The sequence below is a fragment of the Chelonia mydas genome, chromosome 1, assembly GCF_015237465.2.
Source record: "Chelonia mydas isolate rCheMyd1 chromosome 1, rCheMyd1.pri.v2, whole genome shotgun sequence".
NCBI classification, from domain to species: domain Eukaryota; kingdom Metazoa; phylum Chordata; order Testudines; family Cheloniidae; genus Chelonia; species Chelonia mydas.
In genome coordinates this window covers 242,549,409-242,565,007 of record NC_057849.1, presented here as the reverse complement: position 1 = coordinate 242,565,007, position 15,599 = coordinate 242,549,409, and the positions used below count along the sequence as shown (strand labels likewise).

The 15,599-nt window shown below is 44.8% G+C and overlaps 2 protein-coding genes across 8 annotated transcripts in view; one reads left to right on the top strand and one right to left on the bottom strand.

Moving 5' to 3' along the window:
- LOC102933211 overlaps window positions 1-4,692 on the bottom strand; it is a 67,335-nt gene extending 62,643 nt beyond the window's left edge. For 2 of the 7 annotated variants that reach the window (XM_037878691.2, XM_037878663.2), the window contains exons 1-2: window positions 4,163-4,688; window positions 296-388 (exon numbers count right to left, since the gene is read on the bottom strand). Coding sequence is in view for 4 of the 7 variants with exons in the window: in XM_037878663.2 (XP_037734591.1) it covers window positions 296-305 (10 nt within the window). In the remaining 3 variants the exon portion in view is untranslated. Of the gene's footprint in view, window positions 1-295; window positions 389-998; window positions 1,157-4,162 lie in introns of those variants that run through there. The other 5 variants (XM_037878700.2, XM_037878671.2, XM_043541004.1 and 2 more) reach the window with 4 other exon arrangements.
- Window positions 4,693-4,768: 76 nt separating this feature from the next.
- YARS2 (tyrosyl-tRNA synthetase 2) lies at window positions 4,769-12,103 on the top strand. The gene is made up of 5 exons (XM_007067476.4): window positions 4,769-5,733; window positions 8,190-8,357; window positions 8,890-9,045; window positions 9,878-10,048; window positions 11,683-12,103. Exons 1-5 carry the CDS (start codon window positions 4,952-4,954, stop codon window positions 11,840-11,842), a joined length of 1,437 nt encoding a protein of 478 aa, XP_007067538.2. The 5' UTR covers window positions 4,769-4,951; the 3' UTR covers window positions 11,843-12,103.
- Window positions 12,104-15,599: the final 3,496 nt, after the last annotated feature.

The following is a 15,599-nucleotide window of genomic DNA, read 5'->3' as shown; positions in this document are numbered from 1 at the left end:
TTATTTCCTCTGCAGCCACCATCCATAGGTGGGCAGCAAGAAGAAGTAATTGTGATCCTGATCTACGATTGGAGCCCCTAGGTGCTACCACAATACAAACAAACAAACAATAAATAATAATAATAATAATAATAGACCTGGGCTGCCACAAATGTCCTGCATGTCCATAAGCAGCTGGGATCTGCACATCAGATCTACCAGGAAGAGCCCAATTGTCAAATGTGTAAATATGTTTAACTGGGTACCAGTTTCTTCTATTAATCACCTCAAAATGTAAGCCAAGAGAAATACAAACCCCGTTCCATGTCTGACTGTAAAAGTCTCTTCCTTTGGAAAATATTTAAGAATTTCTTCCTTCCTTCCTTCCTCTTTCTTTCATCTGATATTACTGTGGTAAAGAAAGATTATATCATTACGTCCAGAATCAAAATCATACATATATGAAAAAATATAATTTCATTGTGCTTACAAATGTGTTCTAAAACAATATAATAAACGCTTTTCCTCCATATGAATGAAAGGTACATGAACAGAAAATTTTGACATGTAATATCACAGCCTCATACTGTTCGCCAGCAAAGTAAACCTTCAAAAAAATAAGAGAATTGAGCCCTTCCTTGTAATTGGATTAATTCAAGCATACTGCATCCAATGAAGTGAGCTGTAGCTCACGAAAGCTTATGCTCAAATAAATGTTAGTCTATAAGGTGCCACAAGTACTCCTGTTCTTTTCGCGGATACAGACTAACACGGCTGCTACTCTGAAAAATAACATCAATGTTTCAACTTCTCACAAAGCAGAAGAAACACATTCAGTAAATATTGCACCATCATTTTGGTGTGTCGTCTCCATTTTCTTCTGTGTAATTAACACCAACTTCTACTTTTTTTTAAAGGAATTGTTAACTATTGGTGACTGAAAGAAACTTTATTTTGTATATTCTAAACACCTAAATAAAAAGCCATTTAATATCAGAGTAAATTTATGTTTTTCTTACCTGTTTCTCTATTACTAAGAGCATTTGCTTCACAGACATTTAAAAGGCTTTTAAAGAGCAGAAGTGAAACTTAAAAACTACTTTCAGTTCATTTATTTGTCGTGATCACAAACTATTTCCTGATGATGTTGTAATAGGTCAATCCTATTTCATAATGCTGTGTGTACCATGTGAAGGGGCAAGGCCAGATGGCTATCGGAAAGTAGTGAGAAACAGGTATATTAGCCCCAGGCTAAACAAATCCCTGTTACCATAGTAATCAAATGGCAGTTGCTCCAGGTTAATCAAGACACCTGGGGCCAATTAAGATCCTTCCAGAAAACAGTGGAGACAGCTAGGTTGATTGGGACCCCTGAAGCCAATCAGGGGCTGGCTGAAACTAGTTAAAAACCTCCCAGTTAGTCAGGTTGGGTGTCAGGAGCTGGAGGAGGAAGTTGCACTGTTGGCGAGACTGAGCAGTACAAACCATATCAGGCACAAGGAAGGAGGCCCTGAGGTAAGGGTGAAGTGGATCTCAAAGAAGTGGGGAAGCTGCTCTGGGGAAGTAGCTCAGGGAATTGTATGTGTCCTGTTTCAAAAAAAGTCAGCTATCATAGGTGATACTATTAGGGTCCCTGGGCTGGAGCCCGGAGTAGAGGGCAGGCCTGGACTCCCCCCTGATTAATCACTGAGACTGTGTGAGGGAGGATAGCTTCTTCTCACCTCCCTTGCTGGCTTGTGATGAAAATGGCTCAGTAGGCTGTGACCCTTGCCCCTAAAAAGAGAAGGGTTACGTGGAGGGTCACAGTGAGCCTCTGAGGCTAGCGAAATCTGCCAGGGAATGTGGGACCCACGGAGACAAGGACAGAGCTTTGTCACAATTATTTAAAATACACAGTGTTAATTAAACAAGATTAATTCTCTGAAATAATGGAAGTTGACCAGACTAATGCAGGGTATGAAGATAAGCTCCAAAAATGCCCTTCAAAATGATGAACCAGAGGGCACTTTATTTTTGTACTCTGCGCATCTCTAGCAAAAAAATTCTGCCTCCTTCCCCCCCTGCCCCATAATGTTAATTTGCAAGTGACTTGCTCCTCACTTTGGAGTGATGTACTGGACAGCAGGGCTGATGAGTTGTATGGGCCCATGGTGCCCAGGCTTCAGCAAATTCAGGGCCTAGCTCCACCAATGTTCAGGGCCAGGGCTCTCCCCACCTGCCTCCCCTGGCTGTCCCTGCCAGCCCTTGGCAGTGGGCAGCTGCCCCCTGAAGCTCCCTGCTGCGCTCCCTCAATGGCTGCTGCCACAGTCTGCTACAAGGGAGTGGTGTCGGGGCAGGCTGAGGCAGCTTGCTGTGCCTGCAGAGGAAGGTGAGGAGGAGGCACATGGCAGCTGCGCCCCCCCCCGGCTCCCAGCAGGTGACTCTGAGCCAACTCTGGGGTGGAGGAAGGTTTATCCTGGCTGGACCTCCTGATCAGCAGCCTGGGGGGCTTGGTTGAATGTTGTGCTGGGGAGGGGCCCCCCTCCTGTGGAGACTGCTGGTGGGGAGAGGGCTGGGGGGAGTCCTTCTATCTGGCCCCCAGCCCTGGGGCAGCCTGCCTGCTATACCCCAAACTCCTCATCCCTGGCCCAGCCCCATGCCCCAGAGCCCGCACCTCGCCCACATCCAAACTCCTTCCCAGAGCCCGCACCTCGCCCACACCCAAACTCTCTCCAAGATCCTGCACCCAAACTCCCTCCCAGCTCTAACCAGCATAAGGAGAAAAAAAAAAGTCAATACTCAAGTTCAGCCTTCAATCAAATTTTCAATCTGATAAGCCCACAGAATGACTTGAGTGGATAGAGTATGTTACCTGATTCAGACCTGCCATAAAGCTTAACACAGAGCATGGCAAAGTTCAGTTCATTAATTCATGTAACTGGTAGTGCAGACAAAAAATTATAAATCATTTGCCTTCCCTCAGAAAAGAGATTAAGAATAATTACAGTCTTTAAAAGTCTGATAAGCATTCCATTCCACATATGTAATATATGAATGAAATTGCTTTTACCAAAAAGGTGCCAAGGCTCAGAAGACATGGAAGCCTCTTTCAAGAATCTTATAGCTACAAATAGAGCATTGTGACTGTGGTATCCATAAGAGAGAATACCTAAGATCCTAATTAAAAGTTTGAATTTTTAAAAGGAACTTTCACTACAATATGTTATAGTTAATGTCTGAGCTGACAAGTGGTGTAAAAATCAGATACCTGAGTAGAATAAGTGCGAGTCACCTAGCAAGAAGCAAAGAAATAATTCCCATGGGGGAAAAAAGGGAAGAACCATTCCTAAAAGACCTGAGTTCCTGGGCAGAAATGTGGTAGGTGTAGAAAGAGAACACGACAGATGAAATGGAGTGGAAATGTGCACGGAATGTAAAGAAAAGGGTATTTGGAGCATGCCTTGCAAGGGAAGGGGGAGCAAAGTGATCAGGAAGATAACCGAAACAGGGATAAGTGAAGCCTATTTCATGGGATTGTGTATCCAAAGATGGCCCAGCAACCAGGTTTGGACTGTTAGTGAAATCCTATTACACTTTAAATAAATTCAGGAGTAGAGGTGGCTCCCTAAAGCTGATCTGATTTCCTATGGAAACTGTATTGCAGTTCCATAGTATTCTACAATGACATATTGGAAAGGATTCACGAGGCATCCCAAGGCCACAAATTACATCTAATTTCATAGAATCTCAGGGTTGGAAGGGACTTCAGGAGGTCATCTAGTCCACCCCCCCTGCTCAAAGCAGGGCCAATCACCAGTTTTTGCCCCAGATCCCTAAATGGCCCCCTCAAGGATTGAACTCACAACCCTGGGTTTAGCAGGCCACTGCTCAAACCACTGAGCTAAATTGCTTTTGCTTTATTCTTTTGCAGTATAACAAATCATTTATACATAAAATTGCAACATTTTTAGCACTGATAGTTATATTTTATTACTACACAGAGTCTTTCCATACTTCCTTTTCAACTGATTGTCATAAATATAACTCTTTAACACGTCATCATGCCCCAGTACCTCAAATGTATTGTTTTATGTAGGTAAAGCATTTTACCTGCCACTCAAGGTCCCTATAGGGACAGAGTCTGTAACCCCTCTGCCCTTTTCTAGACGCCAATTTAAAGTTAAGCACATGCATAAGTACTTACCTAATCACTTCAAGGAAGTCACTCACAAACTTAAAAATAAGCACGTGCTTTGCTGAGCCAGAAGCATGCCATTTTGGTTAGGTATGGCCCAGTGGTGGGAGGGGGGACCCTAGTATCTTTTTCTAGCCGGAGTAGAGTCTCTCTCACCTTTGGCAGCTTCAGCCAGCACTTGTTCCCCAATAACAGCAGCCAACCACTTTGTCCGGTATGTCTAACCACTTTCATCAAATCAGATTGTGGTGTCATTGAATCCAAATATTAAGAACAAGAAACACATTTTAAGAAAAAGGAAAGCGTTTAAAACGCCAGTAATTTTAACGTATGTCACTAACACGTGGGGCTGGAAAAATGAAACTGGCCAGGGAGCGAGTCCTGAAAAGAGGAGCCCTTTGGGCGGGCCTGACGAACAGCGGGCTCGAGGGGATCACGGCGGGAGGCTTTGCAAATCCGGGCTGGCGCACAGGGTCATTCTCTGACAACGGGATTTTTCTTCTTAATCACGCCCAGCGTGCGCCCGCCACTTTCCCCGCTTGGGGCTGCAAAAAAAAAAAAGGCGGAAGCCGGCCCCGGGGGGGAGGCGGTGCTAGGAGCCGCGGAACACGGGGTGGGGCGGAGGAGGGGCTGCTGTACCCAGCCCTTACGCAGGGCCCAGGAGAGGGCGGGGCCCCGGGAGCCCGGCCCCGCGGCCGTGCCCGCTCCGGCGACAATCGGGGAGGAGCCCCCCCTCCCCCCGCCCTTCCGTCAGACTCTTCTTCCCCAGCGTCCCGCGCGCCGCCCTTGCCAGCCAAGATGGCGGCGCCCACGCTGCGGCGAGTGGGGGGCCGCCGGGCCGCGGGTCTCTGCGGGCTCCTCTCCCGGCGGATCCATCACCAGCCGCAGCGGGCTCCGGCCGCCAAGAGGCTGCTGGCGGCGCAGTGCGAGCGGGGCCTGTTCCAGGAGGTGTTCCCGGCGCAGGGCGCGGAGCAAGGGCTGCCCGCCCTGCTGGAGCCGGGCCAGCCCCCGCAGGCCGTTTACTGCGGCTTCGACGCCACGGCCGACTCGCTGCACGTCGGCCACCTGCTGACCGTCATGGGCCTGCTGCACTTTCAGCGCGCGGGGCACAACGTCATCGCCTTGGTAGGCGGGGCCACCGCCCGCCTGGGCGACCCCAGCGGCCGCACCAAGGAGCGCGAGCCGCTGTCGGAGGAGCTGGCGCGGGCGCACGCGCTGGGCCTGCGCGAGGGGCTGCGGAGGCTCTTCGAGAACCACCGCCTGCTGTTCTGGCCCGCGGCCGGCGGCGCGCGGTTGGGCGAGGTGATGCTGCAGGACAACGCGTGGTGGCTGGGGCGCGAGCCGGTGGTGGGCTTCCTGTGCGGGGTCGGGCGGCGCCTGCGCATGGGCACCCTGCTCAGCAGGCAGAGCTGCCAGGCTCGGCTCCGCAGCGCCGAGGGCATGAGCCTGGCCGAGTTCCTCTACCCGGCCCTGCAGGCCTACGACTTCCTGCACCTGCACCGACACCACGGCTGTCGCATCCAGCTCGGGGGAGCCGACCAGATGGGCAACATCATGTCCGGATACGAGCTCGTCACCAAGTACGGGCGGCGGGACAAGGGGGGTGACTGGGCTGCACCAGCGGGCTCGGACTTCATCTCTCATAGGGATGGGCAGCCCCTGAGAGATGAGGGGGGCTGGCCTGCCACCGGCCGCGCCAGCATGGTCAGATGTTTCATCTCATCAGGATTGGCAACCCCTGAGGTGCCAACGTGAGCTGCCCCACTGTGGCCACCAGCTTCATCGCTCACAGGGATGGCAACCTGAGAGAGGATAGGCCAGCCTGCCACGTGCCATCATGGGCTACGCTAGTATGTCCAACCACTTCATCTCATTGGGCTCGACAGCCCTTGATAGGTGCCAGCACAAGCTGCATCGCCGTGGCCTCCCACTTCATTTCTCTCAGAGACGGGCAGCCTCAGAGAGACCACGTATCCCAAATTGCCCTGGGCTGCAGAAGCATAGCTGACTGTTTCCTCTCATAGGGCTGGGCACTGGAAGCCCCTGAGAGATGATGGGTCCCAGCCTGCTAGGTGCCATCTTGTGCCGAGTGGCCTGTGGCACCTAGCAGGCTGGGACCTGTCATCTAAAAGCAAGGAGGTGGCTATCTCAATCTCAAGCTCAAGCCTGTTGCTTCACACATCCTAATCCACAAGTGTGACAGTGATGAGGGTGATATTAAAATACTGGAGGGGTCAAGCTTTTTCCCTTATTGTTTCCTCGAGTAATGCAAGGAACTCAGGATGGCCAAGCTCAAGTATTCAAAAATAAAGAGTCAGACCTTAAATAGTTAATATTGGCTTAAATTATTTAAAAAAAAAAAAAAAGACAGTGGGTGTTTGTCTTCTGTTTTTTTGGCCTTTAGGGACACACGGATCACACTTTCAAGCTTTTCCTTGTAACCATGAGGGCTAGAAATTTTTATTTTTTAAATGAAAGCTGAGAGTCTCACACTTATTTGGCTCCAGCATCTGGGGCGTTAAGTAAAGTATCATATATGAAACTTGATAAAATTGCAAGGATTGGTAACACTAAAGTGGTCAATATTTTCCAAAATTTCAACAAGTTTTCCACCAAATGAAAAATGATCATTTTTCTTTAACGTCTCTAATATATAAGTAGACACAACTCTTGGGTGCCTGGGTGACAGTACAACCCTGCATTGTCAGGTTGCCTGAGATATAGAGACTTTGAGGGAGCAGCATTGAAATGCTGCTCAGACTTTTTTTTTTTTTTAAAAAGTCACAATCTATAATAAAAGACCAGGAGGCATTTAACGTTCAGTAATTGCAATCTGCATCATGGCAACAACTAGCCTGTTAAGAACAGAAGAGGCCTCTAAACATCTGTGACTGTCTCCAAGATATAAGACTGTTTGTGAGATTTATAGCAGCATGCACTGCAATAGATAAGTGGAAGTAGAGGAGAAAAGGCAGCTGAAAAATGCTTTTAAGGAACAACTGCAGATACCAATGGTGGTAGAGTGTTGTTGCTGTACTAATAAGTGAAATGCAAACAGACTGCTTGATCTAGCCTGTCCTGGTAGTTGAAATGGAAATAAAGGCTGCCGTGGCACTTCTCAAAAAGCTAGACAACATTCAAAGTTATTGTACAAGTTATGTTGAACATAGAAGAACATCTACAATACGCTATAGTAGAGGGGTGGTCAACCTGTGGCTCCGGAACCACATGCAGATGTTCAGAAGTTAATGTGCGGCTCCTTGCATAGGTACTGACTCCGGGGCTGGAGCCTATATATGCTAACTTTCCAATGTGCCAGGGGGTGCTCAGTGCTCAACCCCCTTCTCTGCCCCAGGCCCCGTCCCTATTCCACCCCTTCCCCCGAGCCTGGCATGCCCTCGCTCTCTCCCCACCAGAGCCTCCTGCGCACCACGTAACATCTGATTGCGGCGGTCGGGAGGCATGGGGAAGGAGGGACGGGGAGGCGCTGGGAGCGGGGTGCGGGGCTGCTGACGTATTACTGTGGCTCTTTGGCAATGTACATTGGTAAATTCTGGCTCCTTCTCAGGCTCAGGTTGGCCACCCCTGCTATAGTACATCAAAATTGACATTCAGTGCATCTTAATGCAGTATTCTGAACCAAATGCTTCAGAAGAACCTGCCAAATTCCCTGTTATGGAATAACCTGCCAACAGAGAAAGTTTCTTCCTTACCTTTTATTAGCTGCTAGTTGTCTTATACCCTGAAGCTTGAGGCTTATATATATCACTTCTAATTTTTTAAAAACCTAAGTGGATAGTCTCATTATTACATATAAAACTATAGCTTATTTTGTATCCCACCAATATTGTCGCCTGAAACATTTAGTGGCAGTGAGTTCACAAGACAATTTTTTTAAAAAATGTACTTTAGTATAATCTAATTCCTTTGTGAAAGGCTTAGAAGCAGCTCAGAAGGACCAGTAGTTCCAAGTACAAGTTACATTTAAGCTTACCAAGCAATATGATTTTAATGCATTGTGATTCTTTCCCCACAGAGTGACGGGAGAAGATGTGTTTGGAATCACCGTGCCTCTTATTACCAGTACCACTGGAGATAAATTGGGAAAGTCTGCTGGTAATGCAGTTTGGCTAAACAGAGATAGGACCTCTCCATTTGAGCTGTATCAGTTTTTTGTTAGACAGCCAGATAGCACTGTTGAAAGGCAAGTAGTTCTTCTTAAACCTCACTTTTCACAAAATTTGCTCCAGAGAACGCTATATACCAGCAGCACTGAAAATGTGCCTATGTTTTATACAGATAGATACAGTATGAGATCATGCAGTAAGATGGATTTCCACTATCATCATGCAAATTACTCTTTTGAAAATGTGTCTTTATTGATTAAATAACGTACATCAAATTAATAAATGTACATGACATTAGCACTTCATTTATTCACACATACTGGTAGATGCATCACAAGTTAGCATCAGAAGAGTGGACCATTGAGTTTTAAGTGGCTTGGGGACACCACCATGAAAGTGTATGAGTATGCACTTGAGGAAATAATCTAGAAAACATATGGTTTGTCCTAACTTTGCAAGCAGAAATAAAGGTCTGAAAAAGTAGAATATCTACAATCTGGATTAATTAAAATAATTTTAACACAGGGAATTAAGTTTGCATGGCAGATAGAAAGGAAGTCTAATATACTGACCAATGTAGAGATGAAATAATTCCCTCCCTGCCCTTAGGTACCTGAAACTCTTCACTTTCCTTCCTCTTCCGGAGATTGAGCACATGATGGAAATGCATGCTAAAGAACCTGAAAAGTGGGGACCTCAGAAACGACTTGCTGCAGAAGTAACTAAGCTTGTTCATGGAAAAGAAGGTCTGGAATCTGCTAAAAGGTAAAGTTTTACTAATTTTTCTGTCCAATTACGGGCTTATTTAGGATAAGTGCTTTTCATGACCAGAGGGAGATACTGTGTGGATCATTCATGAATAGGGCTCTGTGACTTCAGCAGCGGCCAGTGCGGCTGACCCCAGGGCCACCCAAGCAGCTGGCCCTGGGGACAGTCACACTGGCCGCTGCTAGAGCGGCTCTGCAGCCAGCCAGTGCTGGAGCGGCCCGAGAGCTGCACTGGCCACTGCTCTGGCAGCCCCAGGCAGCTGGCCCCAGGGACCAGCCAAGCAGTGGCTGTTGCGGCTGGACCTGGGGGCAGCAGGAGCTGCCACAGCTCGGTGGCTCCCACCAGCAGTCCCCAGGCAGCTGGAGCAGCGGCCGGCCCCCCAAGATGCTTCCCCACTCCCCTTCCCGCCCCCATCCTTGGCAGCTGGTGCTATGGGCCCTCCAGACTCACCCCCACCCTCCCAAGATTCAGTCAGGGTATTTATGGTACAGGCTGTGACTTCTTTTGTTTCTTGCCTGTGACCTATGACTTTAGTAAAAGTACCGGTGATTAAATCGTAGCCTTATTCATGAACAGTTGAGTGGGGTAGGGGAGGGCAACAAAATGGAGAAAGGCATATGTTATGTAATTCTGCAGATACTGTTATCCTTGAGTTGCATTGACAAGGTTTGAAGGGTTTCAGTTCACTTTTTTTTTTTTTTTTTTTTGGGGGGGGGGGGGGGGGTGGGCAGCAGGAAGGTAGGCTACTATGGTAAAAAGATGCATGGGGAAAAAATTTTAATTAAGAAAACAAGAGAACCCTAATTTAGTTAACGACAATTTTTTTTAGATGTACGAAAGCACTGTATTACAGCAATGTGGAGGCACTGGAGGCTATGTCTGACCAAGAATTACAGGAACTTTTCAGAGAAGCTCCATTTGCTGAATTGATGCTTGAACCTGGAATGAGTGTACTTGACCTGTGTCACAAAGCCAATGCCATTCCAGATGGACCTAGTGGGTATGTTCCACTTGTTTGTTATATGGGCTGCAGTTGTACACTTGCAGACCTTCTGTTAGAAATGAATTTCTGGTTTGTTCAGTCCTCAGTTATATCAAAACACCTAGTAGTCATCCATCTGAGAAATCAATTAGTGAGGTGTTGGTTGATACTACAGACTGAGGTGGGAGAAAAGCATAGGTGTAAAAGTTGTACAACACACTACCGTCACTTTAACTTATAAATTAATCTAAAGTAATTTGATAGGTCTCAACTGTGCTGCTAAAATACCTTCACACTATTGATCTGAGTTGTAGAATGTTGCTATCTGCTAAATTTCATTAAATGAGTAAGTCTGGTATGGTTTTACTGTGCACCAGAACATACAAAGTTCTCTAGAGTTCTAAAGGAATGACACATGAATTCCAAATGCACTAAGAAGTGAAAAATAGCCATCAAGAGAATTGATTGGCTAGAGCAAAATATTGAAATAAGTGAATTTATTGCTGGTGCAATGCACCAGATTAAGAGCCATGAATGATGAAGGGCACATAAGAATGGCTATCCTGGGTCAAACCAATGGTCCATCTAGCCCAGTATCCTGTTTTCTGACAGTGACCAATGCCAGGTGCTTCAGAGGGAATGAACAGAACTGGTATAGAATCAGCTTCTAAAACAGAGGCTAGACAGAGGAACAACATCCCTGCCCATCCTAGCTAATAGTCATTGATGGACCTGTTCTCCATGAACTTACCTAGTTCTTTTTTGAACCCTGTTACAGTCTTGGCCTTCCCAGCATCCTCTGGCAAGGAGTTCCATGGGTTGACTGTGTTGTATGAAGAAATACTTCCATTTTTTTTGTTTTAAACATGCTGCCTATTAATTTCATTTGGTGATACCTAGTTCTTGTGTTGCACTTCCTTATTTAGTTTCTCCATACCAGTCATGATTTTATAGACCTCTAATATTTCCCCTTAGTCATCTCTTTTCCAAGCTGAAAAGTCCCAGTCTTATTAATCTCCTCTCATATGGAAGCTGTTCCATACCCCTAACGATTTTTGTTGCCCTTTTCTGTACCTTTTTCAATTGCAATATATCATTTTGAGATGAGGCAACCAGATCTGCATCCAGTATTCAAGATGTGGGCATACCATAGATTTATATACAGGCAATATGATACTTTTTCTTACTATCTATCCCTTTCCTAATGATCCCCAACATCCTATTAGCTTTTTTGACTACCACTGCACATTGAATGGATGTTTTCAGAGAACGATCCGCAATGGTTCAGAGATCTTCCTTGAGTGGTAATAGCTAATTTAGACCCCATCATATTATCTGTAGAGTTGTATATGTATGTAAAGACAGCAGTAGAGTCAGTTTCTTCCTATACCTCACCTCTCAACAAAGGCATATCCCCAGAGGTGGGGATTGGTGCATCCTTTAGGAACATGACTGATACCAGTCAGTGTTGACCTGAAATGAACTTGAATAAGTGACCTAGAGGAAAATGGTTTCATATTCCATTATGAACTACCCAAGTTGTCCAGTCTCCTGCACCAACATTAATACAGTAATTTTTTTTTCTAAACTGAATGTTTGAGAGTTAGCAACAGTCAATCAGTTTCGTCTTGTAATTACTGTTTTGTTTCAAGGTACCGGAAGATTACAGATGGTGGAGTCGCTATAAACTACATTCAAGTAACTAATCCTGAAACTGTTCTTGTCATTGGGCAACATATCCTCAAGAATGGAGTGTCACTACTTAGGATTGGAAAGAAAAACTTCTACATTATAAAATGGTTGCAGTTGTGACAAAAGGAAATACCAAATTAAAACATACTGTCACACTAAATTTCCCAAAGCCTCTATTTTACCTTGTCTTTTCTATATTGTGCATATTGCACATCTCACAAGAACAGCACAACAGGAAAGTAGTTTTTGTCTCGTTCTTCTCACAATGTGAGATTCTACCTACTACACATGGTTCAGATAAAAGCAGCTAAATTTATGAAGATGAATAATTTTGTATTTGTTTTAATTTTGACTGTTAATAAATTGGAGAGGTTTGCTACATACTATGAGTCATGGAGTGAAGAATACAATAAAGAAACTCGGAGCAAAATATTCCATCTAGTCTACCCCAGGATTCCTTTGGGGATAGAGCAGTCGTCATTCACAGAACCAGTTATCCAAAACAGAATTCTCAGTGTAATAAATATATCCCAGAAGGCAGTCTACTCATTTGCTGTCAGGGTTATGAAAAACTCATTTATTCCCTGCCCCACCTTATCCCCTCCAGAAAAGATGTGTTTTGTGTTCTAGTTTGAGACTTTAATGTTTTTGAATAATAACAGAATTTGAAAGTTTAAACATGGCTCTCATTTCAACCAGTGCAAATCAACTATCCAAAAAGGTGAGCTGTGAAGAGATGAAGGTAGCTGTTCAGCCCATCAGGAAACATTAAATTACAGAAATGTTTAAAAGCCTAAACTCATGGAGTATTTGGTGAGTGGAGAGAAGAGGTGTGGGTAAAGGATAGAATGAAATATCAGATGTTGGATTCGCTTAGATGTAGTCTGTCTTTACCACCGGCAACTTCTACCCGATTGCATAGGAGTTATCCCACTGGAGAAATTACACCGGTTCCTACTGCTTCTTTCCTGGAACAATTGTAAAGAGGATATGTATAAGAATGTAAAAATACCTATTTATGAAGGTAGCTGATCTCAGGGGCAGCCAGAAGCCATGTATGTAATAGTGGATCTGTTCCTTCCACAACCTGGATCCCAAGATGCTGATGAATACCAATGGAGGCTCTTGTGTGTGACCTAGGGAACATGATCAAGGAATGAGAAATTCTAGCTCATCAACCTGTTGGAAGTGAGAGCCACCAGAGTCCGCTTGCAGAATGAGCAATCCTTGGCCAAGCTGACTTCACCCTGAGAGAGCAGTCTACGTAAATTGGCAGGGCAAAACAAGCTCAAGCTTGAAGACAATAGAGATCTTTTCCTGGGCAGATCTGGTTTTCATCAGGCAAGTTACATAAGAGATGCAACATAAAAGCAGACTGGCTGAGCCTCACTTAAAATGTAAGCTGTCTGAAGCAGGGACCATCTTTACGTATGTACTGTCTATTATAGTACCTGAGCCTCTAGATATTGTTGCAATGCAAATAAGCAAGCTGTCCAAACATGTTTTCCACAGGAGCAGTGACATTGTGGACCCCATAAATTGGCCTCTTCGGATACAGACAACACACAAAAGCAACACTTCTGCACAAAAGAAGCAGCCCAGCTATCCCACATGACCAGATCCCATAACCAAACCCATGTGCCTTCCCTCCAGTTCACTTACCAGTAGTGTTGGTCAGAAAAAAGGAGGAGGTAATTAGTCAAGACCCTGTAGTGCAAAGACCCAGAACTCTATGACCATGAAATACTTTTCATTCCCATACTCCAGCCTATTTCCACTGAGTTTGTGTCGCTTACGTCAACAAGGGAGAGCCATTGGCGTAGGCTGGGCTACGCTGCCTAGGGAATTAAAATAATTTTAACACAGGGAATTAAGTTTGCATGGCCGATAGAAAGGAACTTCTAGGCACTAGAGTTCTGCAGCAGTACTGGGATCCCGTGGCTGCTGTAGTACCCACTGCCTTAATAGAAGGAGCCGGTAAATTGTACTTTATCAGTTTGCTAAAATTTTATTTATGACAATGTAAAGTAAGGTATTTTTGTTTTTTAAATAAAAGTTTTAGTACTTAGACATCAAATTTATCCCTCATTGCAATTTATTATATTAAAGTATTTTTTATATGGTTTAGGCAAGATTTTTATTAATTATATTAACCAACTTTTTTTTTTTTTTTTTTAATAGCATGGGGGAATCTGTCTCTTGGGATTTGGGGAGCTAATGTTTTTGCGGGTGGGAGTGGGCTAAAAATGCAAGAAACAATGCAGGAGCAGAAGGGGGATTTAAAAAATAGTCCCATGTAGGGCTTTTTCTAGATACTGAAGCCAACTTCAAGCTTCCCCCTACCCTGGCACATAAGAATTAGAGTTGAACAACATAGCAGTACCCAAGATACATATAGCTAGGCTGTGTGGAGAACAACAAAACCTTGAAAGTAATCATGGTGAAGTTTCTTCTGAGTAGTTTTGAATGCGGTCCATGATTGACAAAACTTGTTGAAAGGTTTTTGCTGTATTCTCAAGACTGCCTCCTCTCTTCCTACAATGTGCTGCAGGTGGCCTAGCTTAGCATCTTCTTTCCCACCAAACACATTGTCAGATTCAGCAGTTCATCTCCTAGAGTAGCAGCTATTGCATTGTTTTCTAGAAGGTCCAAAAACCCAGCCCATGATTTCGGTTCCCCATTCCATAGTTATAAACTGGACTCTTGTCTTCCAGAACCCATGCTACCATGGGAAAGTATAGGAAGCATGTATGGTAATCTAATTTGTTCCCACTAATAGGGAAAGCTTGAGTGTAAGAAGAGTTACTGGCAAACCACAACAGGATAAGAGACAAAAAGTCAGTCACCTACTTGCAGCAAAGAATAGGTGTAGCAAAAATAGTGAATTCTGTGGTATTCTGAGTCCAAACAGGCAAAGAGGAGATGGGTTTCTGCTAATATGGGCCCTCAAAGAGCACGGTACATATCGCAAGCAGCCTGGATGCAGTGATACAGAGACCCTCTTATACCCCCACTCTACCTGAACCTGATAATTAGTAGGCAACTTCTAACCCAGATAGGGTACATCATGATGTTCTAGCGTCTCACAGGTCATCCACCTGCATTATCTATATAAAAATCTGAACTCAGTTATTACTGTATCACCTAGGAGCCCCAGACATGTTCCAAGGCTCCATTGTGCTAGATGTTCTATAAACATGGAACAAAAAAGTTTTCCAATTTTCCCATGTGTATTACATAAATCAATAATGCTAGGAAAGCAGACATTCTAGTTTTTTTTCTTTAGGATAGTCTGGATTTTAGCATTAAACTCCATGCCATCATTTCAGATTTCAGCATTATAAATCACTAATTGCCTGCTCCCTACCTGTGAGGTTCCTGAAGCAGTCCTAGCCAAATCTTTCCCACACCTAAGATTTGCCCTTGGTACTACAAAGTACTCCACAGCTCACCCCATGGAATCGATGCAAGTCTGTTTTTCTTCAACTCTGTCAGTTAATGTTTGCTTATGTAGTAAGCATAACAGCAAGGAGAGTCCGAGACCTTTACCCTACTGCATATTGCATGAGACAAAAGTTGTGCTTTGCACTCAAGAATCATTCCTACACAAAATCAACACATCTCTTCATGCCTCAAAATGGGAGTCATACTACTGTCATTTTGCCACATCAGAAAGCAAATAGCACCAGACTTGAGGGCAATGAAGAACTCTAAAATAGACCAATTCAGGAAATCACCTTCACTGTTTCCTTCATCTGAATTCTCATTGATTGGTTTGGCATGCATTGGTGGAAAAGTCAGAATGTAATATAATGGCAATCTGATTTCCTTTCTGGGACTCATCTCATCCTGACTATATTCTTCTTAGCTCAGAATT

Coding starts and splice junctions, on each gene's coding strand:
- YARS2 (XM_007067476.4), top strand. CDS start 4,952: ATGGCGGCGCCCACGCTGCGGCGAGTGGGGGGCCGCCGGGCCGCGGGT. Junction 5,734..8,189: donor GGATACGAGCTCGTCACCAA/GTACGGGCGGCG, acceptor CTTTCCCCACAG/AGTGACGGGAGAAGATGTGT. Junction 8,358..8,889: donor CCAGATAGCACTGTTGAAAG/GCAAGTAGTTCT, acceptor CCCTGCCCTTAG/GTACCTGAAACTCTTCACTT.